This window comes from Gopherus flavomarginatus, chromosome 2 (genome assembly GCF_025201925.1).
Source record: "Gopherus flavomarginatus isolate rGopFla2 chromosome 2, rGopFla2.mat.asm, whole genome shotgun sequence".
Classification (NCBI taxonomy): Eukaryota; Metazoa; Chordata; order Testudines; family Testudinidae; genus Gopherus; species Gopherus flavomarginatus.
The window spans coordinates 93,545,028-93,571,755 of NC_066618.1; the positions used below are offsets into that span (position 1 = coordinate 93,545,028).

Sequence of the window (26,728 nt, forward strand, 5' to 3'; positions counted from 1 at the left end):
TGATTGCCTTAGTAATTTAAAGCACAAAGTCGCTTTCTTCTCAAACTCAGGATTTTCACCCTAGATATTAGAAAAATAAATAGCATCAAGATTATTTTGGGGGGAATCTGTGGAAAGAAAGGAAGATATGTTCTGATCCATTTTACTGCTGCTGAGCTACACACAGCCAATGGTCCCCCATGTTCAAACACGCCCATTTCTGAAGCACTGTCATTCCAATAGAATATTGTTGCTCTGGTTCCAACTGTGCATGCAGAAATTGGAATAGAAACCAGTGGCAAAGGAGCTGATCATTTTTTACATTTAATTTTGTGTGTGCTGTGAAAGGAAATTAGATTTTTAAAAAAAATAAATAGAACTATTAAAAATAAGAATAAGATTTACACTTCGGTTCTGGGTCCATAAAGGCCTATACCCATAAAGCCTATTTAAGTCATATGAAAATAATAGGGTATGAAGATGTGCTTATTGTATCTATAATGCAGATTAGTGCATGAATAAGATTTCAGTAAATTATTCAGGAACAGTTCACTATAAAGGCTATAACCAAGCTCTACAAGTCTTTTGGCCATCTGCTATGTGACAGTGCAAAAGCCGTGGAACATAATTTTTTTTTTTAAATAAATTCTGCACTTTGTGAAGTTATGTAACTCTTATTTTGGACAGAGCCATCCCAACCACTACAGATGGTCTAAAAATATCATTGTACAGAGGGTAGAATATTATTTATGAGAATACTACAGATTTTGCATAAACTGGGAGCGACTCATTTCTCATTTTGATTTCAAAAAAAGCAGGACAAATAGGGCCTGAAAACGAAAGAAAACAAAAATTAATTCAAAACAGGTTTCCACTAAGAACTGGGCTTGTGATAACAAACTCTCGTAACAGCTTTTAAAAAAGAAACAACGCACATATCCTAAATAGCTACTGCATGGCCAGAGGAAAAGTATTCGCCAAAGCAGATTTTTCGTAAGTACCATAGTACCTCAGATGCTCTCTCAATTTACTTAAGAAACAGGTGTTTGGACACTGCTCTCTACTCTGGGATTTCTTTCTCCCAGCTTGCTTCCCCACTGTACCCTTGTCTGGAAAAACTTTTTTTAAGATGGCATAGGATAATTCAAAATGGCTTAATCCCATAGCTGCGAGGCAAAGCAAATCCACACTTTAAAAAAGACTGAAAGGTGGAAGTATAGGACAAAATAACAAACATAACACGATCTTATTTTTCAGACATGGAACAACTGGGGCTTTTGAGGTGAAGGGCCAAGAATGGAGTCAGTATTGAACACTGTTAAAACAGCTAATTAAGAAATAAATCTTAGAAACAATATTTATTTGTACATTTTTTAAAATTTAAATTAATGGAGATATACCTATCTCCTAGAACTGGAAGGGACTTTGAAAGGTCATAAAGTCCAGCCCCCTGCCTTCACTAGCAGGACCAAGTACTGATTTTGCCTCAGATCCCTAAGTGGCCCCCTCAAGGATTGAACTCACAACCCTGGTTTTAGCAGGCCAATGTTCAAACCACTGGGCTCTCCCTCCCTCACACTGATTTTAAAAAAATCATTGAAGAGCAGTTAAGGCTGCCAGACACATAACGGAATCACAAAAGCAAGAACTGAAAAGTTAAGCCACCTCACAGAATACAACTTCTATCAATAGATACATACCTTATCACTATCACAAAAAACATATACCATAGACCACAACCTTAATTCATCCCACACGTCACCATCAGATGTAATGTATAGGGTATAATACCAAGCTTCCAACAACCATTTCTCCACACTACCTCATTGAACACCATACAATGGTGAGAAGGAATAAGAGATGCAATTGGACTGTCCAGCCCTTTATCACCTCGGACGAAACCATGAGGTGAAGCAAGGGCACATGCACGGACCAACAGACACTACTACTTTCAAATTCTCTGGCTCTGGATGCATGGTGTACATGCCTAAACCCTCAGTGGAATACAGTAGGGACCATCACTTGAAGAACAACAAAAGGCTGCCTATATACACAGGGGAAAAAAAAGTTATGCTCCATTTTAAGGACATTTCAGAATGCAACCTTAACTGCAGAGAGCCTCTGCAATAAAATGTGCCTAATCAGCAAGTCTCAAATGAATCAATTTATATTAACCAGGAAAAGACATTCCACAAAGAACTAAATACAAAAGCAATCCCTTCACCTCAGAAACCTTCCCACAGGAAGAGAGGGGAAAATGCGTTCTGAACTGTCCTCCAAAGATCAACAGACTCGGGGCTTGTCAGACAAGTGGAGGGAAACACATTCAACTCTCAAGGGATGAAATCTTGACCACATTAAAGTTAATGGTAAAAGTCCCATTGACCTGAATGGAACCAGGATTTCATCTTGCTATCTTAGGTATTTCTGAAGCACCTATCACCTTGCCCTTATTGGAAAGTCTTATAGAATGTAACAGAAAATATTTTACATGGTGATGAGTTAAAAACAGAACAAAAACACCTAAATACTGTAGAATTTAACAGAGAGTAATAACCCCTGCCATAGAAATCCATATAATCGCTTAAAACCAATCAACCCACACCCCACAGAAAAGATTTCATTCTATAGGTTCTTACAACAACTCCTATTGAATCATAATGGTTTTATCCCTATTAAATCCTATAGGACTCTTCCACAAAGGTGGTATTTAATAGATGGGTTAAAGAATCACCAGTGAGTATGTCCTGCCACCTGCCTCCAGATATTTAGTCTCTTAGCAGATGTGCCCTAACTGATCTTGATCATCATCAGTGGTACATGAAGAGAAAGGCAGGCAGTTTCTTGGCCTCTGAGTAGTTCAATGCTCTGCTAGAGGAGTTCTTTTTTCTGCTAGAAGTTTAGGATGAAACCATACCTAATTGTTCATGGCAATACCTGGATAATAGCTGTACCAAATCAAAGAAACACCTCTACAATTTTTGTTTTACATTCCTGCAGCCACCCTTCAGGAACAAGTGAACATCTCTCCTTTATGCATTCTGGATTAGTCATCCTGTTTTAGAGCCCTTCTTACAGGAAAAAGTGATCTGCTACCAGACCCAAAGGCTGGAGACAGGATAGAATGATGCAATGCTTCATTTCACATTATTGAAATCACTTGTTTTATTTTTCTCTCTCATAATAAAAAAGAAAATCTGCATACTGGAGCGAGGGGCTGTTTTGACACAGATTTAGATACAGCTAAGAAAAGTGGGTAATAAAATCAATGCGGAGAGGAAAATGAAAGCAGAGCGGGGAAAAGGCACCAGTCTAAGCAATATCACTGCTCCTGACAAATACATTTTGTTGAATTTCACATTAACCCAATGTGTTAACATTTCATGAGTGCATAAATATTTAATGGTAAAACTGTATCTTCATATAATGTTAAAGCAGAATTACTGCAATCAATAAGAATGGCTGAGAAATCGTTGAGGCACTGTGTACTACTATGCACCAAATTAAATGGCAATTTGAGTAACCAATATGTAAAGCAGCTTCAGAATGCTCCTCTTTCTCCTTCCATTCAAGCACCCATCTTTTCACATTTTCTGTGCAGAACAAAGAAGACATGACACATAGGAAGAATTCTGCAAGCAAGGAAAATGGAAAAGGCATAGCTGCAGTTAAATATGTGGATGTACATTCTACAGTTACAGATACTGATCTTTAATAAGCCACAACTACTGTAAAAAACAGCTCTTATAAACAACCCAGGAGAAATAATTCCTAATATCAGCAATAGATTTAAAACATAGATTTAAAACATTCATTAGTATATCTGTAATACATTTTTCATAACTTAAGAATACCATATCCTGATGCAAAATAAAACATTAATAAAATACTGCTGACAAAGGCAGTATCTTTGTTTCCCTAAACTCTCTGGTTCTGAAGGGGACAGAAATAGTCGGCGGGCAAATAGATTTCTTTAGCAAGTTGCTCAAAAACACTAGCAGGGAGAGAAACGTATCTAGGAAGTAATATACAGATCTAGACCAAAAATACTGATCCACCTTTGTATTAGATTTTATAACTTAGCTTGAGACAATGTGAAGCAGTCCTGTGGAAAAAATAATATGTGATCATGTAACTGAAGACTGTACCATAATGCAGGCGCACCAGGCGTCCAAAGCAAAGTTGATCATATTTGAATACTTTAAATCTGGTATTTCCTTCCTTTTGAGTGCTTGAGCTTGAAACCTTAGTAACTTAGTGGGGGGTTTCTCCATACTTATGTTTTGTATGGAATGTTTAGTTTGGCACCTAAAAATTATGAATTTCTTCATATTGCTTAGTATTGAGCAATGGATATGTGGTATGATAAAATCAGACAGAGACCAACATCTACAAAATCTCCACCAAGCATTCTCAAAACTACAATACTCATACGAGGAAATAAGGAAACAGATCAACAGAGCCAGACGTGTACCCAGAAGCCTCCTACTGCAAGACAAACCCAAGAAAGAAACCAACAGGACTCCACTGGCCATCACATACAGTCCCCAGCTAAAACCCCTCCAATGCATCATCAGGGATCTACAACCCATCCTGGACAATGATCCCACACTTCCACAGGCCTTGGGTGGCAGGCCAGTCCTTGCCCACAGACAACCTGCCAACCTGAAACATATTCTCACCAGTAACTGCACACTTCTTGCAGGCACTGAGGGTACCGGTGGTTGGAGGAGGGTCTTTGAAGTGCCATGCAGTGTCTCCTCTTTCCCCCTGGAGCCACTGAAACAATAGCTGGAGCCAGAGTTTCCTCCTTCCATCAGTGTTGACGATAGGGTTGCCAAGTGTCTGGTTTTTGACCGGAATGCCCAGTTGAAAAGGGATCCTGGCAGCTCTGGTCAGCACCACTGACTGGGCAGTTAAAAATCTGGTTGCTGGCACAGGCAGGCTCCCTACCTGGCTCCATGTGGCTCCTGGGAAGCTGCCGGCATGTTTGGCTCCTTGGCGTAGGGGCAGCCACAGGGGCTCCACATGCGGTTCTCACCCCATGCACCAGCTCTGCAGCCCCCATTGGTCAGGAACCATGGCCAATGGGAGCTGTGGGATGACACCTGCAGAGTGGGCACCATGCAGAATCCTCTGGCTACCCCTCTGCCTAGGAGCTGGACGTGCCGGGAGCTTCCCAGGAGCTGCCTAAGGTAAGTGCCACCCAGAGCTGCACCCGCTCCTGCACCCCAACTCCCTGCTCCAGCCCAGATCCCCCTCCTGCACCCAAACTCCCTCCTAGATCCTGCACCCTGCACCCCTTCCCACAACCCAACCCCTACCCCAGCCCTGAGCACGAGCCCACACTCCCACCTGAAACCCAACCCCTGCCTCAGCTCTGAGCCCCCTCCTGCATACAAACTCCCTCTCAGAGCCTGCACCCCACACCTCCTCCCACATCCTAACCCCCTGCCCCATCCCAGAGCCTTCTCCTGCACCCCAAACCCTTCATCCCCTGCCGTACCACAGAGCCCGCACCACCCGCTGGAAGCCTCACCTCCCCCCCATACTGCAACCCCCTGCACCAGCCTGGAGTTCCCTCCTGCATCCCAAACTCCTCTGCCCCAGCCCAGAGCCCCAGAGCCTGCACCTCAGCCAAAGCCTTCACCCCTCCCGCACCCCCAGCCCCTGCCCCAGGCCTGAGACCCCTGCTGCACTCCAAATTTCTTGGTCCCTGGCTGGAACCTCCTCCTGCACCCCAAACTACTCATCCCCAACCCCTCCACAGAGCCTGCAGCCCCAGCCGAGAGCCTGTACTCCCTCCCACACCCCAACCCACTGCCTTAGCCCCCTCCCACACTCCAAGCCCCTGCACCCCATTGCTGTGATAAGGGCATTAGAAATGTCTAAATCAGTGCTTCTCAAACTGTGAGTAACGACCCCAAAGTGGGTCATTTTTGCTGAAGCCAAAGCTTGAGCCCTGCTGCCCAGGCCGATCTAAATATTCCCATCAAGCTTCAGTGAGCTTTGGACCACGACCTAATTTAGCTGGCAGCTCCCATGTACTGGGCCACAAGTTTAATTAGCAGCCCATCATCCCAAGCTGTTCTCAGCTCCCAAAGAACTCAACTCAATCCTGCAGACACAAATGGCTGTTCCCAACCCTCAGAAATATGTAGTCTTCTGGTAAGTGAGGGAACAAGGAGGGGAAACAGAGCTACTGAGCGGGAGGAGTGTAAGATGTGAAAAGAGTCAGAAGAGTGAAACAACAGAAAAAAGAGTAAGAAACAAAAAGGAACAGAAATTAAAATAAAGACAAGGAGTGGGGGAGAGAGAGAACAGGCAAAAAAAATGGAGAAAGAAAATAATATGAGAGAAGGCAATAATATAAAAAAGGGTTTGGAACCAATAACCTGGGTAATAGGCTGCATATATTAGAAAAACAAATGAAACAAAGCTCACATTTCTTATCAGCTTTAACAAAATGGAATCAAATTATATCCCTTTCCACTATTTTTTTTTTGGGTGGGTGGGGGGAAAGGATTACAGGAATCAAATAGAATTTTACTTCAAAAATGCTCAAATTATGGTGGACAACTCATTCTGATCAGGATGTAATGAGTAGGCACAAGGAGACTTTTGTGAATTGGTGGAAGGATGTGTAGGAAGCCTCCTATACAACAAATGTATGGGTTATAAAATACACAGTACACAGTCTGACTGTGACTCAACCTATTAAAGTTATGAATGATCTTCACAGAATGCCAGCAATGTTCATCTGCATCTTTGTGGCTCAGAAATGACACCTCTTCCTCCCACAAAATTTTTGAAGGCTCAAAGATGAAAAAAGAAAAGTAATAGCTGAAGAAACTGCCTGCCAGTAAAGTGTATACCTGTTTACATAAATAAGGTCATAGAAATATATTACTCCTTTGGGTTACTGGACATAATCCTATTGACTAACAGTCAGAGGGACTAAAAATGGTTTGCGCTATTGCTCTCCCATCTGGTCAGAAGTTTTTACACTACCAGTGGTGACTGGCTAGCAATTCTCTGAGACATGGTCAGATGGGCCCTGTGAACTAACATATAGAACAGCAGTTCTCAACCAGGGGTCAGAGGCCCCTTGGGGGGCTATGAGCAAGTTTCAGGGGGTCTGCCAAGTAGGGCTGGCATTAGACTCACTGAGGTCAAGGGCTGAAAGCCAAAGCCACATCGCCCCAAGCCCCATCACCTGGGCTTCAAGATGAAGCCAGAGCAGCTTTGCTTCACGGGGTCCCCTGTGGTGTGGGGCCTAGAGTTGCCAGGCATCCAGAATGCCTAGTAAAAAAGGGACCCTAAAAGGGGTCGTTAAAAGTCCAGTCAGTGGCACAGCGGGGGCTCAGGGCTAAGGGAGGCTCCCTGCTTGCCCTGGCTCCATGTAACTCCTGGAAGTTGCTGCCAGGTCCCTGCAGGTCCAGAGTACCACCCCGAATACCGGCTTGGCAACTCCCACTGGCCGAAAACTGCGACCAACAGGAGCTGCAGGGGGTGGCACCTACAGGCACAAATGCAGCACACACTGTGCAGAGCTGCCTGGCCACCCATGCACCTAGAGGCTATAGAGACCTGGTGGCTGCTTCCTCGGAGCTGTGGTAAATGTCTCCAGGACCCCACATCCACCCCACCCTGAACTGCTGGTCCAGCCCAGAGCCCCCTCCTACACCCAACCCCCTCATCCCTGGCCCCACCTGCAGCCAGAGCCCTCACATGTCCCTCCTGCACCCCAAACCCTTCATCTCCAGCCCTACCCCAGAGTCTGCACCCCCAGCCCAGTGCCCATACCCCGTTCTGCACCCCAACCCCTAGTCCCAGCCTGGTGAAAATGAGTGAGGGTGTGCAAGAGAGAGCAACAGAAGGAAGGAGGGGATGGAGCAGGGCCTCGGAAAAGGGGAAGGGCAGGGGTGGGGCAGGGATATTCCGTTTTGTGTGATTAGAAAGTTAGCAACCCTAGTCGGGCCCCAGGCAATTGCCCTGCTTGCTACCCCCTAATGCTGGCCCTGGCTTTTATATGCAGAAAAACAGTTTTGTGGCACAGGTGGGCCATGGAGCTTTTATAGCACATTATGGGGGCTCAGAAAAAAAAAAAAAAAGCTCTGAGAAACCCTGATACAGAAAACTCATTGAGGTTAATTCTAATACAGAGGGATAGCTGAAATTTAAAAACCTGGAGAATTTGGAGCATCTGAACTATTCCACACATAGGGCACATTCCCTTGCTCTTCTGCTGCTTTTTGCTCTTGGCAGAGCAGTAAAGAGGTCACAAATAAAGTAAGTAATAATCATTACCAGATAGTCTTAACGGAGGAAGGTGCACCTAGCAGCATTTTGATTATATACATGTGGTCAGACCCTCAGCTGCTATGAACTGGCACAGATCCAGGGACTTCAATGGGCGGCGTGGCCATTTACAACAGATGACAATCTCATCCTTCATCTATAAATGGATCCACGTGACAAATTTGAAAAAGTTGCCAATACCACGTTTACAATATTTATTTTACTTTCGGACATAACCCATCAGGAGAGTCTGAGATCAAGACATATATTATTGAAAACAAGACAGAATAACATCACAGAATATCTAAAAGGCAGTAAATGAAATCCACTGTGATCTCAGTCTACTATCAGTTTCTCCAGCCAGAGCTGCTAGTCAAATCAACACCACCTTGTGGTCAATGGCATCAAAGGATGGCAAGAGACCTAAATGAATCACCGTGGACAGCTTTCCTTTGTCCATCTCAAATTGGAGATCATCAGCTAATATGACCAGTGCAGCATTTATACGGTACATAGGCTAAAAATCTGATAAGAAACTGGAAAATTTAGTGATGCCAGAGTTACCTTGTATTTTGCCTTTACTTAAGGACACATATATGATTTCAGACAATAATGGACTGAATACCTCCCCATTTGATTTTACTAAACACAAGAAACATGGCTCCAACTGACAAATAGCCACACTAAGGTCCCACCACTAGCAAAACTAGTTGAAATTTAAGGTCAATGGAGATATATTTGTCTCCATCAGACACAATCTGACTCCAGGGACACAGCAAGATGCATCAGAATCTGACTGAACACAGCCAAGAAAAAATACAAAGAATTCATCGAATTGTACATCGTCCAGAACAAAAGCACTAGATGAGAATCATAGAGACAAGAACCCTTCTTTGCCTGCATAACAGCAACAACATGTCACATTTGACGTGGCTTGGGAGAACAATGACCAGCAGTAACGCTCTATCCTCCCTCCCATGTTTGCATCTGTTGCAGGTCATACGTATACCAAGGTGATCTGTGAAGATGATCTATGGGAAGGAATCATTTAGAACCCAATGTATCAGTGATGAATAACAACAATCTTCATATTCTACTAGCTCACAAATACAGGAGACTACTATCCTCTATGAACATCTAGAACCCTTCTGGTTCCATTAGTCTCCAGGGATAGACTAGTGAAATGGACACTCCATTCGTTACATTAATATAAGTATCCAAGCACACACATATGCAAAAACAAAGAAAGTCAGATACAAAGCTGTATAGTTTACTCCTAATCGTATCTTGTAAAAAAAAAAAATAATCATGGTTTCAAATAAAAAAGCCTTGTGCCATGGATCCTGTCAGGCCAGTGCCAAATTATTATGAATTGCTGTGACTGATGTGAATGAATGTGGTAAACATAAGCTGGTATGACTTGGTATGTCTGATCTTGCCAGAGGATTCTGGGAGCAGAATTCTCTTAGCATGAGATGAATGATGTGAAAAATTATTGGAATTGATGAAACTGCATTTGAATGGTTAATAATGGCTCGAGCTGCGTGTATGTTTCAACCTCGAACTTTGGAATATCAGCCAACAGGGACCAGCTCACAAAGCAAAGAAGACATAAAATCATCGGATCAGTGGGTTTGGTGCGAGTTGACGTGAGTCAAAATGACCCTTTCTGGATGACATCACACTAAAAGCTTAAGCAAATGATTGATGAGAGGGTAAATGTTGATTGAGCTTTGGTCTGGGTCTGTTCTGCAGCCCCTCCTTCCAAAATATTAATTAGAATATACCAGTAATAAACACCCACAGCGCATATTTTTGGAACATGAGACTCTTTTGAGAACAAAAGGGTATATATGCTAAGCAGAGTAAATTAGCTAAGCTAGTGTTTCCCAATCAACCTCTAAAGAGGTTCAAGATTGTGAGACAGAAGTCGTCAGGGTAACCAGACCCCACCTTGAGGGACGTTTGTTGGACTTTAGAACCAGAGGTCGTCAGGGTAACCAATACCCTTCTTCGGAAGGCCTTTGACAGACCAAGTACCTGAAAGGGGATGGAGACTTTTTCTCTTCTCTTCTATCTAGAATTGCTAGATATACCTGTTTTGTTTGCCAGTCAGGATACTGCGTAAGGCCAATATAGTTACTGAGGGTTTATGCTTGGGGAGCTGAGGCTTATTGGGGGAAGATGTTTACTCTGTAACCTTACCTGCTTGCGTGATTCTCTCTCAAATAAATTACTGTGCATTAAGCATACTGTACCCGAGTCTCTCACTGGTACTGGTAATATCCACCCAGCTGTGGGCCATTAAAGATTCATTTCAACAGATCCCAGACAAAGCAGTGAGGAAGTACAAGAGATTATAACCAGAAAAAAAGGCTTTTCCAGGGGCCACTTTTTACACTAAGGAAAGTTGCAGCTCTATATTACTGCAAGTTAGTTATACGAAAATGTCATTCTAATGGAAAATCCTCGTACGGCATTGTATATGTTTAAATGGTAACAATTTTATTTTTAAAAAATTGCTGCTGAGGTGCTTTGGATAAGGTGGGGAGGAATTTGTCTACTCCATAAGAACAAAAAAAAAAAAAAGATTATCTGTCACAAAGTTTTATTCCAATCATTTTCTTCACTGTTAACTTTAATTACACACTATGAACTGTCCTGTAATTATGCAACTTGGGAAACTGCCAATTTTTCCTTTTGAATGTTAAAAGTTCTTTAATTTCTTTCAAAGATTCAGTATTATTTCCATCAGTGAATACCATATATTACATGACTGCACCTTTTAAAAGCAGAGACTCTAAGAATTGCAATAGATTTTGTAAGTGGAACATGAAAAACTGCTGTGTACTTTACTGAAGTCACTGATATCACCAAAGCCATTAGTTAATTAAAAATAAAGGAAAAATGCTAATTCCACAGCAAACTTAAAAAAAAATCCAGAAAGTAGCAAGGAAACCATATAATTAGAGACAACTGTGCTTTCTTTATACTAAACAACCTTTTTCTCAAGAGATTCCCAATCACATTAAATGGTAAACAGACAGTGAAATTCAATGACAATTAACATAAATGTCCAAATGAAAAAACCCACAACCAGTTGAAAAACTGACCTGGGGTGGAGGAGAAACAGAGTTGTGTAAACAAAACAGCACATTCTATTTATTCTAGAGAGAAGTGTCTTGCTGAACTGTAGCCAGCAGAAAGAGAGAGAAGAAGGAGGAAAGGAATCAAAAGGCAAGATGGGAAGGTTGTTCAACTTTATTTGTTTTTAATTATTTCTATTTCAGAATTTCCACAACACTGTTTTCTTGATTCTTTCAAGATACAGAGTTAACCCTCCCCCTCCCCAATCTCCTTCTAATAGCCTTGTCACCAGGTCTTCTGCCATTTAATCCCCTAAACTTTGAAGGCCCCTTTTTATTCAGTTCACTAGGCCTCCACCCTTTTATCTCCTTCAAGTATCTACACCAAAACCTTCAGCAAGGCCTACAATCTTAATCCTTCCCTCTTAGGCCATGTCTACACTACAAAAATAAGTTGATCTAATTTACATCAGCATACCGCTGACACAGTAATTACATCACTTGTGTGTGTCTACACTTTGCTCCTTGTGTTAGGGGTGCACATCCTCACCAGGAGCGCTTCTGTTGAATTGTGGGATAGTTCCTAAAAAAACAGTAACAGTCGACGTAAGCAATGCAGTGTTTACATAGACACTGTGTCAACCAAACTACACTGACTTTGACTCTATGCCATTCATGGAGATGGAGTTATTAAGTAGACGTGGGGGGACAGTTACGTTGGCGGGAGTGAAATTTAACTGTAGACACTTGCCTAGTTAGGTCAACATAAGCTGCCTTAAGGTATGAAGAAAGGCTGAAGGAAAGTAACTGGAAAAAGAAATCCAGACTCACCCTCAAGATGCGTGCATCAACATCTTCAGCAGCCACATGTTCTTATCAGTACAGTCTTCCTTACTCATGGTCTTTGTCCATAGGTCTCGTGCAGTTTCTCGCAACTAAGGGTTTATCTACACTGCAGATAGACACGCACAGCTAGCTCCTGCCATCTGAGTCAGGCTGATGGGGCTCAAGCTGCAGGGCTGTTTAATTGTGGTGTAGATGTTCCGGCTCGGGTTGCAGGCCAAGCTCTGGGATCCTCCCACCTCGCAGGGTCTAGAGCCTGGGCTCCAGCCCAAGCCCAGACATCTACACTGAAATTAAACAGTCCTGCAGCCCAAGCTTGCTGCAGGTTTTTAATTGCATTGTAGAAATACCCTGAGACTAGCGCCACAGGGTAGGGATGTTGTCTTATTTGTCTGCACTGTGGCACATCTGTTTATAGTGCAGTACGCTTGTTAATTGTGGAATTCTTCTGCTTTAGCTGCAGGCAGAGAGAAGGTGAGGTGGCATCTTTGAGCAGGAAAAAGCTTGAACATTCTGAGCACAGAAGCTAGAGATTTTCAGTAGCGATGAGAAAGAATCATACAGCGATTATGCAAATCTCTGCACTCTGACAGGCTACCCTCCATTACTAACCAGAATACAGAGGTTTGTATAATGCATGGTTAACTATGGACTGAACAAATGTACAGTGATTATGCAAATCTCTCTATTCTAACTGTCTATTGGTTGTAGCATTCTTCTCGGATGCTCTCCCCAGACACTCACTCTACTTATTACATACTATTTAATTTTAAACAGAATTGCTTCTCATGGGAAGGAAGGAATCAGGAAGACAGGAGTGGGGCCAGATTATTAATGTTGGGACAAAGCAGCATGGAGCAGTGGGAACAACAGAGACCCAGAGGGAGAAATACTGGGAACCAGAGGACAGGAGGCAAGTGGAAGTAACAACTGGGTAAAGGTGGGCAGGTGAGGTGAGGAATGCAAAAGAAGAAGGAAGCAGAGGCAGGTCAGACCCATGTAGGAAGATCCAATAGGGAGCTGGACAGGAGGAGCACGGCCTCCTGGGATATAGTATAGTGTCTGTCAGCCACAGTGGCAAGGAGATGAGCGACGTGAAAGTGAGCTGTTTGCCTGTGATCAGAGTTGCAGCACTCCAGGAGCACTACGAACTTCTGATCTCAGATTTGTTCAGGTATGCTGCTTAAAACGGTGCATTGGAACAATGCAGTTCGGTGGGATGAGTACTCTACTGGAAGGATGATCTTGTGATTAAGGCACTGGAATGGAACTCAGAAGTTCTGGGTTCAACTCCTAGATCTGCTACAGACTCTCTAAGTGAGTTTGGAAAAAATCATTTAATCAACCTGCGCCTCAGTTCCCTATCTATAAAATGAGGATAATAAGTGCTAGCTTTCTGGGGTGTTGTGTGAATAAATTAATTTGTAAGTGTAGGCACTCAGATACCCTAATAATGGGGACCATATAAGAAGATAGATGGAAGAACAAGACGTCCCTCGGTGAATGGCAATGACTAAACTTGGGACAATTTTAGCAAAAATTCTACATAGTGAAAACAAGCTGAACCAGCATGAAGGGATTAAGTGATATTTAAATAGAGGTTAATTATGTGTGAAATGCTAAATCCCATTTTTAATATAGTACTTGCAAAATAAAGATGAATATAAGAAAAATAAATGAAACATAGTGATATAAATATTCAGTAGAAAATTTCCCTCCAATTTTAAAGTCTATTTAAGTTGCTTAAAAATGATGGCCTACTCTCTTAATTGGGATCAGAGGCTGTATATTTGAGTGCCCCAGGAAAGAGTATTCTACTCTAGGGCTCAGATTTTCAAGGGAGTCGGTTGCCTAATTCTCTTTCAAAAATAAAATAGATTTCAACATATAGTCTCTTAGTTGTGTTTCTTTTAAAACCTACTTTCTAATAAGTAATAATGTTTCAATTTATTTTTTTATACAGAGTTTAATATTAATTGCACTCCATGTTACTGCTGCATTCTTTAATGGCCACATTAGATCTGGGCTGAGAGAGAGAGAGGTCTTTAAAGGACAGATCTTATTGTCTCCTATTATGGTGACATTCTGCTTATGGGTCATCACTGGACTAGATGTCAGCATGCCCTTTGCAAACCTCTCAAGGCTTTGGCATTATTCTGTTTTATTCAAAGCTGTAGGTTAATGAATATAATTTAAAATTCACTTTTAATGGAGCTTTCCACATACCATATTTCATAGTCCTCTTGGATTTTTTTTTTAAACTAACATTGATATATATGCCTATTGTTTTTCTTCTTGTATTTAGTCTTCTTTAAATAAGTCTCTTTTTCTCTGCAATTGTACCATTTAGCTGTGCCAACTATCTCAGGAATATTTAATGACTTTCTGGACTTCCACTTTATTGATTTTCTCATCCTCCACTCACTTACAGTAGGTAGGCTTATAGAGGGCAAAATATTCAGTTTCAGGAATATAAAGATCAGGATGTTCACATGCTGAGATTATTGTCTGTTAAATGCCTTTATACATAAGGAAACAACATATAACTCATTGCTATCAAACTGTCTTTAGAATAACTAAGGTAGGAGGAGGAGTGGGCAGGAACTGGCGAGCAGGAGTGGTGTATGAAGAGTGAATCATGCGCCGGCTCTCCCTGCATCCAAATGAAATACATCATTTCCAATAGCATGCTAGCAGGAGTATCTTAATCCCTAGGATACTGTTGATAAGGTCAGTTGACAAGGCGTATTAGACACACTAGAGGAATCTTTACTAGGGAGATACGGTCAGTTTTTGGCAGGGTTAATGGAATAGAGCCGGACAGAGAATTCTGCTTCTTGAGGAAAAAAAAGAAAGAAAATCTGCATATTTTTTACAGAATCTTTCAGATTGGACTTCACACATAACACAGGGCATATATTTATTTTCCCCCTTCCTTTGCAGGTCACGCTACAAAACATAAAGGCCATTAATACTACTTGAATCAGACATACAACACTGGAGCATTCACGCAAAGCTTTCACAGAAAGCTGTGGTGTTCTGTGCCCTGTGGCTTTCTGTTCAGTTGTTAATTACTCTTTGGGATGTCAGGATCCCATCTGTTTTCCTGGAATTATGATTTGAAAATATGAAATAATCTGTGTGAGCTGTGAAACTAAAACGTGTGAAGTGGGAAAGAACCCTTACCCGGATATATGCATCCTGGTGGTGTTTGGCAAAGTACAGCATGTTGTCAAGGGCTAGCATTCCTGGAGGGGTTTGTGTAAAATCCATTGCTGGGTTTACATGATTCTGTGAAAAAGAGAAAAGGTTTCCATTATAAATATCTGCACAAAAGCCATCACCCTCTTATTATTATTCATTTGTACTACCATACTGCCTAGAACCCCCGTCACGGACCAGCATCCCACTGTACAGACCGCTGCATAAATACAGACCAAGGAGATGGTCCATGCCCTGAAGAGCTCACAGTCTAAAGACAGTTATTATCCTTGGCATGTTAATCACTTAGTTTTATAATTATACAAGGTTGACTTTTCAAATGCAGAAATGACTTAGGAGCACAAATCCCACAGAAAGTCAAAGGGACTTGTGCTCCTAAGTCATCTAGGTGCTTCTGAATATCCAGCCCATAGCATTATTTCTTACATTTAATAAACATATGTGGATAAATACATGTGTGTGTATACTGACATATACCGGTATGTCTAACAATACAATACCTATGGCAAGGGTTCTCAACCTTTTTCTTTCTGAGGCCCACCCAACATGCTATAAAAACTCCATGGCTCACTTGTGTCACAATAATGGGTTTTCTGCATATAAAAGCCAGGGCCAGTGTAAGGGGGTAGCAAACAGGTCAATTGCCTGGGGGACGACAATTACATTGCTCAGGCTTCGGTTTCAGTCTCAGGAGGTAGGGCTCAGGCTTCAACCCCATGCAGCAGGGCTTCAGCTTTGGGCCCCAGTGAGTCTAATGCTGACCATGCTTGATGGTCCCCGAAACCTGCTCATGGCATCCCAGGGGGCCTCGGACCCCTAGTTGAGAACCACTGACCTATGGGACTATATCAAAGATGTAATGAAGATAAGTGAAAGTTACTTAGTTCAGTAGGTAATGCTTAAGAGAGATTAACTGTGTTGGCTCTCGTAACCTTCTGCATATAAAGGATCATGAGGAGAGCTGTGCAAATTTTAGCAGCTTCACTTTGCAGGGGTTCTTGTAAGCATTTTCTCAGGTTTCTGAATTTCTGCACATCTGAATTTCAGATTTGTGCTTGGGGTTTGAATGAATCCAAAAACTCTCAGCAAAACACGGTTGAAACCAGGTCAAACTTGGCAACTTCCAGACCAAACTGCAAAAACCTTTAATTCCATATGCTTTGGACACAAAACCACAAATCTGTGCAGGTTTGCTAGTGAATCTTTTGATTAAGGAGATATGAAATGTATGTTTTAATTAAGTTCCATGGAATTCAAGGCTTATGTAAATATGAACATTTGCAGAGTTCTAGACAACAGTACTTCATAGCTCTTAAAAGTAACTTTTTCAAGCTTCTCACAAAGGATAGAATCATAGAATGTCAGGGTTGGAAGTGACCTCAGGAGGTCATCTAGTCCAACCCCCTGCTCAGTGTAGGACCAATCTCCAGACAGATTTGCTCCAGATCCCTAAGTGGCCCCCTCAAGGACTGAACTCACAACCCTGGATTTAGCAGGCCAATGCTCAAACCACTGAGCTATCCCGCTTCCAAGAGTATAAAGCTATCTGCAATTCTTGTTTTTCATCACACACAGTCTCATCAGGACCTCCTTTTCAGTGTCTTTGGGCTTGTCTGCACTTAAAACGATGCATCTGCACTGCTGTAGCACATAAGTGAAGATGTTACCTTCACTGTTGCGGTTCTCCTGTTGGTGTAGGTTCTCCAAATCCCTGAGTCTACCCCAAGGGTTAAGTTGGTTTAACTGCATCACTCAGGGTTGTAGATTTTTCACATCCTGCGTAACATAGTTATGCCAACCTAATTACCTGGTGAAGACCAGGCCTTCATTTCCAACATTCTAACATACAGAAGCGTCCCCAGTCACTCAGAAACAGCATTTTCATTGTACACGACCCAGCTGAAAGAGGTTTTAAAAGTGCATTTGTGATCACAAAAGTGATTGTAACAATGACAGAATTCCTATTCCACTAATCGACTCCCTGCGTTTACTCAGTCTCATCCACTTACTTCATTGATTTTACTTCTGTTGGCCCAGAACAGCCAATAAAGCTTTTAGAGATTGAGATGGGATTCTACTCCTTTTCTCACATCAACAGAAATATTAACTAATTTCCATCTGGAGAATCTCTTACTTGTAGATGTATGTGAGCAGAAACACTAGCAAGAGGAAACTACACAAAAATAGTTATCCTGTTGCCTTAAGAGACAGACTGAACTTGAATCAGGCTCACACCTCCAGCCAGGGAAAATTGACACACAAACCTAGATTCAAACATTTAGTTATTTTATGTTGAGTAAAGGGCAGGTTGATCAAAGGGGCATTTGAAATGCTAAATTTTAAAGAGGGATCTGGGAAATTCCTGTGGAACTAGACGAGAAGCAGGAAGGAGGAAAGCTTACAAGATATAAGGGACAATAGCCTTTGTATGGAGAATTCAGACTCTTACAAGAGCTGTCTGAAATTTTTCAAAATTCAAATTTTTTCAACAAATTTTTCTTTGAATTTTAGAATATTGATTAAAAATTGGGACAAAATTCTCAGGACAATGAAGTCCTGCTTTTCACCAGCTCTAATTATTACACTTCCCCCCAAGCGATATATCTGAGCAAATACTGTATTGTGAAATGCTTGTATAAATAATCTCAACTAGCATTCCTGCTATGGTACCAAATTCTCTCTCATCATTAACATAAAAAATAGTCAGATACTATGAAGGACCATGGAAGTTGACGACAGGGGAGAGAAAACCAGGCGACATGACTTAGGGTGGTTGAAAGGGCCAGATGGGGAAAAGATGGGAGGAAGACGGGGATGTGTAACACTCATTGCCCAGACAGTGATATTAGCTAAATCTAAAGGGAACATACCTAGATGAGCTCTGCAGAATTCCTGAATAGGAGTATGTCTAGATTGCAATAAAACACCCGCGGCTGGCTCGTATCAGCTGAAGCTAGCTCAGATTGTGGGGCTATAAAACTGCAACGTAGATGTCATGGGACCCCATGATGGGGGAGGGTCCCTGAGCTCAGACATAATGTAGTCATAGTCCATGGAACACATCCTGGGTATGTCTACATTGTAACAAAACACTCTGTCCAGCCTGAGCCCAGATATCTGCTTTGCAATTTTATAGTCCCACAGCCTGAGCTCAAGTCATCGGACACAGGCCAGCCGGAGGTGTTTTAATGCAGTGTAGACATACCCAAGATGTGTTCTGTAGATTGATTCCAATGTTTAAATCTGATCTCTCTGTGTTTTTAATATATTTTGTTTTGATTCAGACCTCTTGAATCTCAGGGCTCCTTTACAAACTTTTTTTTTTAACCAATTAGTTAAAGTGGCACAAGTCCCCTACAATGGGCACAGTTATACCAGTATAAAGGAGCTTATAGCACTATAGCTTATTTTGGTACATTTATGGAATTAAGCTATACTGACATAAGCGCCTTTATACAGGTGTAACTGGAGAGGGGTTGTGCAACTTTAACTATATCAGTGTGTAAATCAACAGGGTTAAAACTGGTACAAGAACTGCATATAGACCTGCCCTGCTGTTTGCAATTTCACACAGACTGCAATGGGAAGGCAAAACAGACTTCCACCTGTAAGAAGAGGCAATGAAAGCAGTGTGTCTGGAGCCTACCCTGCCTGGGGCATGCATTAGAGAGTCCTCTCCTGGAAGGTACGTCTCTTGCAAGGCTGGGTTGGGCAGACACACAGGAAACATCTATTGTACCCTGCACAGTAACTAAGTTTAAGGGACAAAATATAACAGTGAACATCTCAGCTGCACCTCCTCTACATGTACAACACTCTACAAGTGGAGCAGAATGATGTGCAAGCCATAGGAAACACAATTTGACCTTCAGATCCCTGGCTGATAGTTGGGGGAGGGGGACATCTTTGCACTGATAAACTAAGCACATTTAATAGGAAAAAAAACTGTGCAATGCCATTTTGACAATCATTTTTCAGAGAATAACTGCATTTTAGGTTAAGTGCTACACACAATTCTCTTCTCTTTGTCTTCAGCTCTTGGGTAGACAAAATGAATGTGGATAAAATACCCTTTCTTGGCAAGCATACAGTACAACACTAGACCCAGTCCATTTTCTTTAGCGGTTAGCATTTCTTTTTTTTCATATCTACAATGTTAAAACCAACTAGTAAGAAGTCAAATAAACATACGTTAAATACAAACAGCTTATATAGATCAAATTTCTAGCCTGGTTCAGTGATCTTAAGTGATATGGAGACCACAGCAAAGAAATTATAAGAAGAGAAATCTCACCATGGCTCATTTCTCCAGACAGTGTCTCTTGGCACTGCTTGTTCAGTCAGAAAGCCAGACTGCCATCACTCATCATTTCTCTTTTGTTTGAGTCAAACCCACATGCCTACCTAAACTGTGGATCCTAATTTTTAAGTTCTCTCCTCCTATAACACTAGGATCCTCAACTGCTTTATATCACAGATCAGTGGAGCAATACCAACTGACAACAGCTGATGGAATGTACGGCGTGTATGAAACAATACATTTTATTTTCAATTCTTCAGCAAATTAGAAAACAAAATAACTGACATTTTATTAAAACATAATGATCTCCTTCTCTGAACATGTTTTGAATGTTTATGGTTGAAAATATAAATCCCTCAAAAAGAGGGTTAAAATAAAGATACCAAACTAAACTATCTAAAATATTGTCATGAATAATTTAAAAAGTATCCAAGCCCTCAATCTATGACATAATTTATTAAAAACATGAATCACAATGTCCAAGGGCAAACGAACTGCATCTGTTTAGTATAATGTCTGGTATATTTTACCCATTGTAGAGAATCAAGAATGGGAAATGCATAAGGAACTGACTTGCTTTGTAGCCTAGAGAAGTTTAGTTCATTTATAATTTTTTCATAACAGACTGAAGAACAGTTACATATCTTTCAGTATCTGAGCAGCACGTGCCAACTATAGTTACTGTACTATATATGCTAAAAAATCAGAATCACTGAGCATTTGCTATCCAGCCAGAAATTCAGGCACAATGCTGTCTGGGTATGCCATCTTTTGGAGGGAATGTAAATCCCAAATAGAAATGTGTGGCTGGAAAAGATCTTGAGGGGTCATCTAGTTTAACTGCCAGCACTGAGGCAGGACCAAGTATTCCTAGACCATCCCTGACAGGTGTTTGTCTAACCGGTTCTTAAAAAACTTTTGTGACAGGGATTCTATAACCTCTCTTGGAAGCCTATTACAGAACTTAACTTCCCTCATTAGAAAGTTTTTCCTGCCATCTCAACTAAATCTCCATTTCTGCAAATTAAGCCTATTACTTCTATTCCTACCTTCAGTGGACATGGAGAACAACCGATTTTCATTCTTTTTATAACAGCCCTTAACATATCTGAAGACATATCAGGTACCCCCTCTGTAGCAAGGCGGTGGGATACCCCACAGCCTCACTGAGGGACGAACCTCCCCTAGCACCAGCATGGGGGGAGCCATGGGGTCCTGCGCCCGCCCCTCAGAGGTCACGGCGCAGACCCGGAAGTATAAAGGCTCACCGGAGGAGCTCAGTGGAGGCCTAGCCGCCAGAGAGGCCAGACGTCTGCAACCAAGCTCCCGCTGGGGAGACAGCAGAAGGTCACGGTCGACCTGACATTGCACCAGGCCAGCCAAGCCTACCCCTCGCTCACTACCCCAGGGAGGCCTGGCCGAGTCTACCCCTAGCTCGTTACCCCGAGGAGGACTGGCCAAGCCTACCCCACTCCCGCTACCCAGAGGAGGAGCCGAGCCTGATGCTTGACCGCTACCCCGAGGAGGACTGGCCGAGCCTGCCGCTTGCCCGCTACCCCGAGGAGGGGCCGAGCTTGCCGTTCGCCACTTACCCTGAGGAACCGATGGTATTCGAGACCGCTGGTGACGCCTTGACGACTCAGGTACCTGACGAGGGGGAGAGTGGAAGTAGCCTGGGGGCAGCCGACCCCAGTTTGGCTGCAGCACTGCCAGAGCCAATGTCAGTGTTTTGCGGCCAGGATCCCTACTGACAGCAGCAAGTTGCCGCTGCTGCTAGGGTCCCGGGCTGGGACGCAGTGGAGTAGGAAGGCCTGCGTCCCCCCTGCCACCCTTCCGAGGGTGGTAGACTCCCCCTTTTCCCTGGTCTGAGGAGGCCCAAACCTACTATTGCTGCTCAGCCCTGCCTGAGAGCTTGAGCATACAGATTCAGTGTTTGTTGCCCCGCCCTGACCTAGGGCTGTGCTAAGACTATTGCTGCTCAGCCCTGCCTGAGGGCTTGAGCATACAGACTCGGTGTTTGTTGCCCCGCCCTGACCCAGGGCTGGGCTTACAACTATTGCTTCTTGGCCTTGCCCGAGGGCCTGAGCGTTTGGACTCAACGTCGGTTGTTCCGCCCCGACTGAGGACTTGGTGGGAGACTATTGGTAGCGAGGTGGTGGGATATCCCACAGCCTCGCTGAGGGACAAACCGCAGTCATGCTGCACCCTCCATCTTCTTTTCTTAAGATTAAAGATGCCCAGTTTTGTTTTGTTTTTTAACCTTTTCTCACAGGCCTAGTTTTTCTAAACATGTTATCATTTTTGTTGCATTCCTCTGGATTGTCTCACAATTTGTCCACATTTTTCCTAAAGTGTGGCACCCAGAATTGGAGACAGTACTCCAGCTAAGGCCTCACCAGTGTGAAGTAAAGCAGGACAATTACCTCCCTTATCTTACACATAACACTCCTGTTAATATACCACAGAATAATATTAGCCTTTTTTGCAACTGCATCACTTAGTTGAGTAATATTCAATTTGTTATCCACTATGACCCCTCGATCCTTTCCAGCAGTACTACCACCTAGCCAGTTATTCTCCATTCTGTACTTGTGTATTTGATTTTTCCTTTCTAAGTGAAGTACTTTGCACCTATCTTTACTGAATTTCATCTTGTTGGTTTCAGACCAATTCTCCTGCTTTTCAAGGTTCTTTTGAATCAGCTATGGTATGAACACATGATTCTTTTTCCTGTATAGAAGTCACGGGCAAAGGTCAACAGTTGACATTTCTGTAGCCTCTCATACCATAAAATAGCCTTCCTTTCACTAAAACCATTCAAGAACATACCATAGCAAACAATCCTGCACTGGGTGGGGGCAAGATGAACTAATGGGAAATTTCCACATTAATTCCTATTATTCTACAAAGACAGAGGAGATGATGGGGGAGATGAAGCCTGCTCATGTATATGAAATGCCTAATTTCTAACTTTTCCTGTGGTGGTCACCAAACTATTAGGATTCAAGGAAGGAAGAATACTGGCCTTGGATTCAGGAGATGTGGGGTCTATTTCCTCCTCTATATCCGGCTCCCTGAATGACCTCAGGCAAGTCACTTGGGGGAAGATATTCTCCTGGCTTCTTGTGGCCATTAAAAACCGCACAGCATATTTCACAAGATTAGAGTTATTCTGGATAAACTCCAATTGGAGTAATTACATTCAACCTACATAAAGTTTTCCTGTAATTCTAGTTGGATAAAGCATTATTCATTTTCTGTCCTAAACTGTTGTGCTACTGGTTGCTTTTTAAAAGCAGCCACCTTCCACCCAAGAGGTGGATATATTTCAGTGTCAGGAGTATCCTCATACATGGCATAATAGTGTATATGGTACAGCACAATAACAGTGTACTGTCTATTGGCAACTGTTGACTTTTGAATGGTGACCACTATTTCCTTATTTTACTCCTAACCACATTCTTACATTTTTTCATGCTGTAGTGTATAAGCAATATTAAATTTGAATGCAGGGGTCGGGGGTGTGTGGAGCCTTGCAAACTGGCTGTGAGAGGTGTTGGATCCTGTTACCACTTGTCACGGAGTGTGGGGGAGTCCGGCCCTGCACCCCTCTTCCTGGGACTCACAGTGACTCTTAGCCAGCCAGTAAAACAGAAGGTTTATTGGACAACAGGAACACAGGTTACAGCAGAGCTTGCAGGCACAGTCAGGACCCCTCCACCGAGTCCTTCTGGGGGTTCAGGGTGCTTGGATCCCAGCTAGGATACCCTGAATTCCGCCCATCCAGCCCCAAGCCCAAACTCAAACTGCTTCCCTCCTGCCACTCCCTTCCTTTGTCCCCTTCCCGGGCAAAGGTGTTGACCTTTCCCCTCCCTTACCTAGCTCAGGTTACAGGCCCTGGCATCGTCCATCCCCTAAAGTCCTCCCCTGCTCTCCCACTCCCCACACAGACAGTCCCTACTGCATCACACCACTATTCTCCACATGAAGACCAGACTTGAGTTTTCCCCAGCTCAAAGAAGAGAAGTTATTTGATGGGAACACAGGGAGAGATGGAGGACCTTGAGTCTCCCCCTCAAAGACCAGCAATAGGGTTGTGTCCAGGAAAGAAGTCGGAGCCCCTTGGGAAAGTCATTATATAGTCAGTCTCATAAAATTTGGATAGCTTTTATGTAAGAGTCCAATCTGGTGAATGCTTACCTGAATGAAACCACTAAACCTTTAAAGTTGAATGTTATCAGTTATGACTGGAGGTGGCTCAAAGTTTTCCACAGAGAAAAGAACAGTATTTTCTGAAAAATGTTGGTGAAAATTACCCATTTTCTAGCTAGCACTTGCTGTGATTTCTGAGAGACAGAACTGGTCATCTGCCCCAACCCTGAATAGCTTCTACTATACATTCCCTCCTTCTTCTGTATCCAGACCAATTCTCCAGGGACAGAAAGGAAAACAGGATAATCAATTAGCTCTGAATTGCTGGTGCACCAAAGTTAAAATCTTCCTCAGGTCAAATGTGAAAATTAGATTGGCATATACATGGCCACCAGTTGATCTTTGCTCAGGAAGAATTCTGAACAGAGATGGTATGAATGTTGCAAATTAGGTATATGGTACATTGACATAATTGAGTAAGGAACATTTCACAGTGACTGACTCATTCTAAAAATATCAGTGAATACCATGCCCCATACCTGAGCCTTTTCCTACTTACTTCCCACCTCTTCTAAACAAAGCATTTCCATATCTTCGCTTTAACAAAGTAATTATTTTAACCAACAAATGTGCGTACACAGAAAGTACTACATAGAAAATATATTTGTGAGGAGGTATTTGATTAAAGTTCTTAAGGAGGAGGAACAGAGACTTTTAACTTAACTGTACCATATTTAAAGAGGTTAGGCACAAGTTTCACAATACAATTTAATGAGATGGGACAATGGTATCAGGGTTTTTAACTGCCAACATTCTAGAAAAATGAAACTGAGAAATATCAAGGAGAACATTCTTTTTATTCTCTCTCAAAATGTGTATTTTAATAGTATCAAGCTTTCTCTGATTTTTGCATTCTCCCACAGTGACATTGTAGACAAAGGGGAAATTTACCTGGAGGACTGTTGAATAAAAATACAACGTATCTTGAGTCAGATGTCTCTAAACTCAAAATTCAAGAGGCTCATTTACTAAATTAAAATTGTATATTTTTATAATCATTAAAATACTTTTAGCATGAGTCATTATATGATAAACACACAATCTAATAAACGCCCCTATGTTTCTATTAGCTAAATTTTTAACATAGACTTGCAAAATTGTTTGCCCACTTGCACAGGGTTTTCAGGGGGGATGGAGGGCTGGAGGTGGTTTGCTAGCAAGTAAAACATTGTTCATTTTTTCAGTATCATCATGCAGGTAAAGGGTGTACCTGGGCTGGTAAATTTTTATGATGGATTTGTAAGCCTTATTAATAACATGCATATGCTATAGTCTAAAAATAAAACTTACTTGAATAGATCTAATGCATGCAACTGTCTTTCTTGACAGATTTTGGACTCCTCAATTCAAGAGACCTGTCAATCTGCAAATAAATTATGACCTCCCCCCAGCATCTCCTCCCTCTCAAAACAAAACAACCCCACTCTATACCCAAAATAAAACAGAAGTATTTTTTGAAATCTGAGCCCTGTGATAAACTCAGGACAGACAGCTGCAAGGGAGAGGTAGAAACCAGTCTCAGAAAGTTAAAAGGCCCTCCTCCCTATCAACTGGGGGGTAACTATGGGTCAATCAGGTTCAGCTGAGAAGGGGTTACCAAAGTATCAATTAGAATCAGCTGAGAGGGAGCTACGGGAGGTTAATTAGGATCAGCTGATTCCAACTAAGGGCTGCCAGAGACCTTTTTAAACCCTCCCCTGGGGGGAGGGAGAGAAGGAGCCCTGCTGCCAGAAGGTTAGGAGCAGCAAGATAGCAAGTCTCACCAGGAGAAGAGGCAGTATTCTCTCCCACAAAGGAGAAAAATACGCTAAGAAGTACTGGTGGAGAGAAGGAACAGACTTCCCCTGTGTCCCAAGGGGGACCATATTACCCAAGCCTGTCTCACCAGGGCTAAAAGCAGCGGAAGCTGGGGAGACCGAGAAAGTGCCTTGCCACACCCCCCATAGAACTCCAAAATCATTGGGCCAGATTCTCAGCTGATACAAATCAGCATAGCTTCACTGAAGTCAATGGAGAATCTGTCCTTTTATGTAATTTTTTTAAGAAAAGAGACAAGTTTATGATCAGCATTTCAAAACATTGAATGTTATGCTTGCGTGACCTAAATAGAGCACTAGAGCCATCAGATTAAGCATAGTCGTGCAGCTCAAAGTGCAGTATTGCATGGGTTTCTGAGTTTAGCTAATTACATTTTATCAGCATGTTTTAAAGCTCCCATGTGGTTCCAGTTCAGCTGTACATACAATTTATACAATAGTTATACTGTTCCACTGAGTTAGCTCTCTGGATGTGACAGTATAGCTAAAAGTAGCACTCTGGAACCATCATATTCACCACTGTGACAGGATTATGATGTATTATGGATTACAAAATATGCCTTGTGAGGTATCATTTTCAAGTACTGATTTGCTAAACAATAATATCCTGTTGAATTATATATACTATCATTGTATTATGAGGTATTGCTATAAATATATATATATGTTACTGAAATATGTTGTCTGATGGGAACACCCACATCCAGCCTTTCAATTACAACAAAGGAGTTGTTAAAGGCAGCACCTAATGCACTATCCCAGAGACTTCTTGGAGAAGGCACATATACAATGGAGACTACTTGACCAGCTGGGACAGACTGACACCCCCATGTCACAGCAAGGATCTTTCTAACAGCTGGAAAAGGGTATAAAAAGAGAGACAGTGACATCATCACTTGGCCTCTTCCCCCTCACCCCAGCTCAAGACCCAGAAGAAAGTCTGGAAGAAAAAGACTATGAACTGAAGG

General features: G+C 42.3%; 1 protein-coding gene across 1 annotated transcript in view; it reads right to left on the reverse strand.

The window, feature by feature from the left end:
• The window catches only part of LOC127044633 (engulfment and cell motility protein 1), a 305,086-nt gene that overhangs the window by 67,164 nt on the left and 211,194 nt on the right, over positions 1 to 26,728 (reverse strand). Inside the window, exon 14 of the mRNA XM_050939721.1 lies at positions 15,396 to 15,500. Within this exon, the coding sequence (XP_050795678.1) occupies positions 15,396 to 15,500 (105 nt within the window). The remainder of the gene's footprint in view (positions 1 to 15,395; positions 15,501 to 26,728) is intronic.